General features: G+C 57.1%; 1 protein-coding gene across 1 annotated transcript in view; it reads left to right on the forward strand.

Annotated features, from left to right (window-relative positions):
• The window catches only part of EMH_0033880 (ubiquitin-activating enzyme e1, putative), a gene marked incomplete at both ends in the record, with an annotated part of 7,107 nt that overhangs the window by 3,580 nt on the left and 3,110 nt on the right, over positions 1-417 (forward strand). The window contains 1 exon segment of the mRNA XM_013494800.1: positions 1-272. Within this exon segment, the coding sequence (XP_013350254.1) occupies positions 1-272 (272 nt within the window).

The raw sequence follows: 417 nt of genomic DNA on the forward strand, positions 1-417 counted from the left end.
CGTGTTTGAACGCAATGCGCTGCAGCATGTTAAGGCACGCTGGTGGTCGAGCCCTGGGAGCAGCAGCAGATGCAGCAGCAAAGGAAGTGTGCGGGGATGATTGCGAGGGGGGGTTGCTGTCTTTGATTGACGGAGACACCGTGGAGACCTCTAACCTCAGCAGACAAGTCCTCTTTACTCCTGAATCCTTGCAGCAGCCGAAGGCAACCGCGGCTGCTGCTGCATCTCTGCGCTTCTGCAGCCGTACACGATTGCGCCCGTTCCCGTTCATGGTCAGCGCCACGCAACACGGTTCCTCTCGCTGAGGGTGCTGTCTGCTTCGAATGTCGAACACCAACGCCTTGTTTGTTATTTCTCTAGTTACTGTCTCTCTCTAGTTAGCCGGCCCATTGTAGCTGCTGATGCGGCACCCCAGCA

This window comes from Eimeria mitis, genomic scaffold, assembly GCF_000499745.2.
Source record: "Eimeria mitis Houghton genomic scaffold, Emh_scaff1292, whole genome shotgun sequence".
Classification (NCBI taxonomy): domain Eukaryota; phylum Apicomplexa; class Conoidasida; order Eucoccidiorida; family Eimeriidae; genus Eimeria; species Eimeria mitis.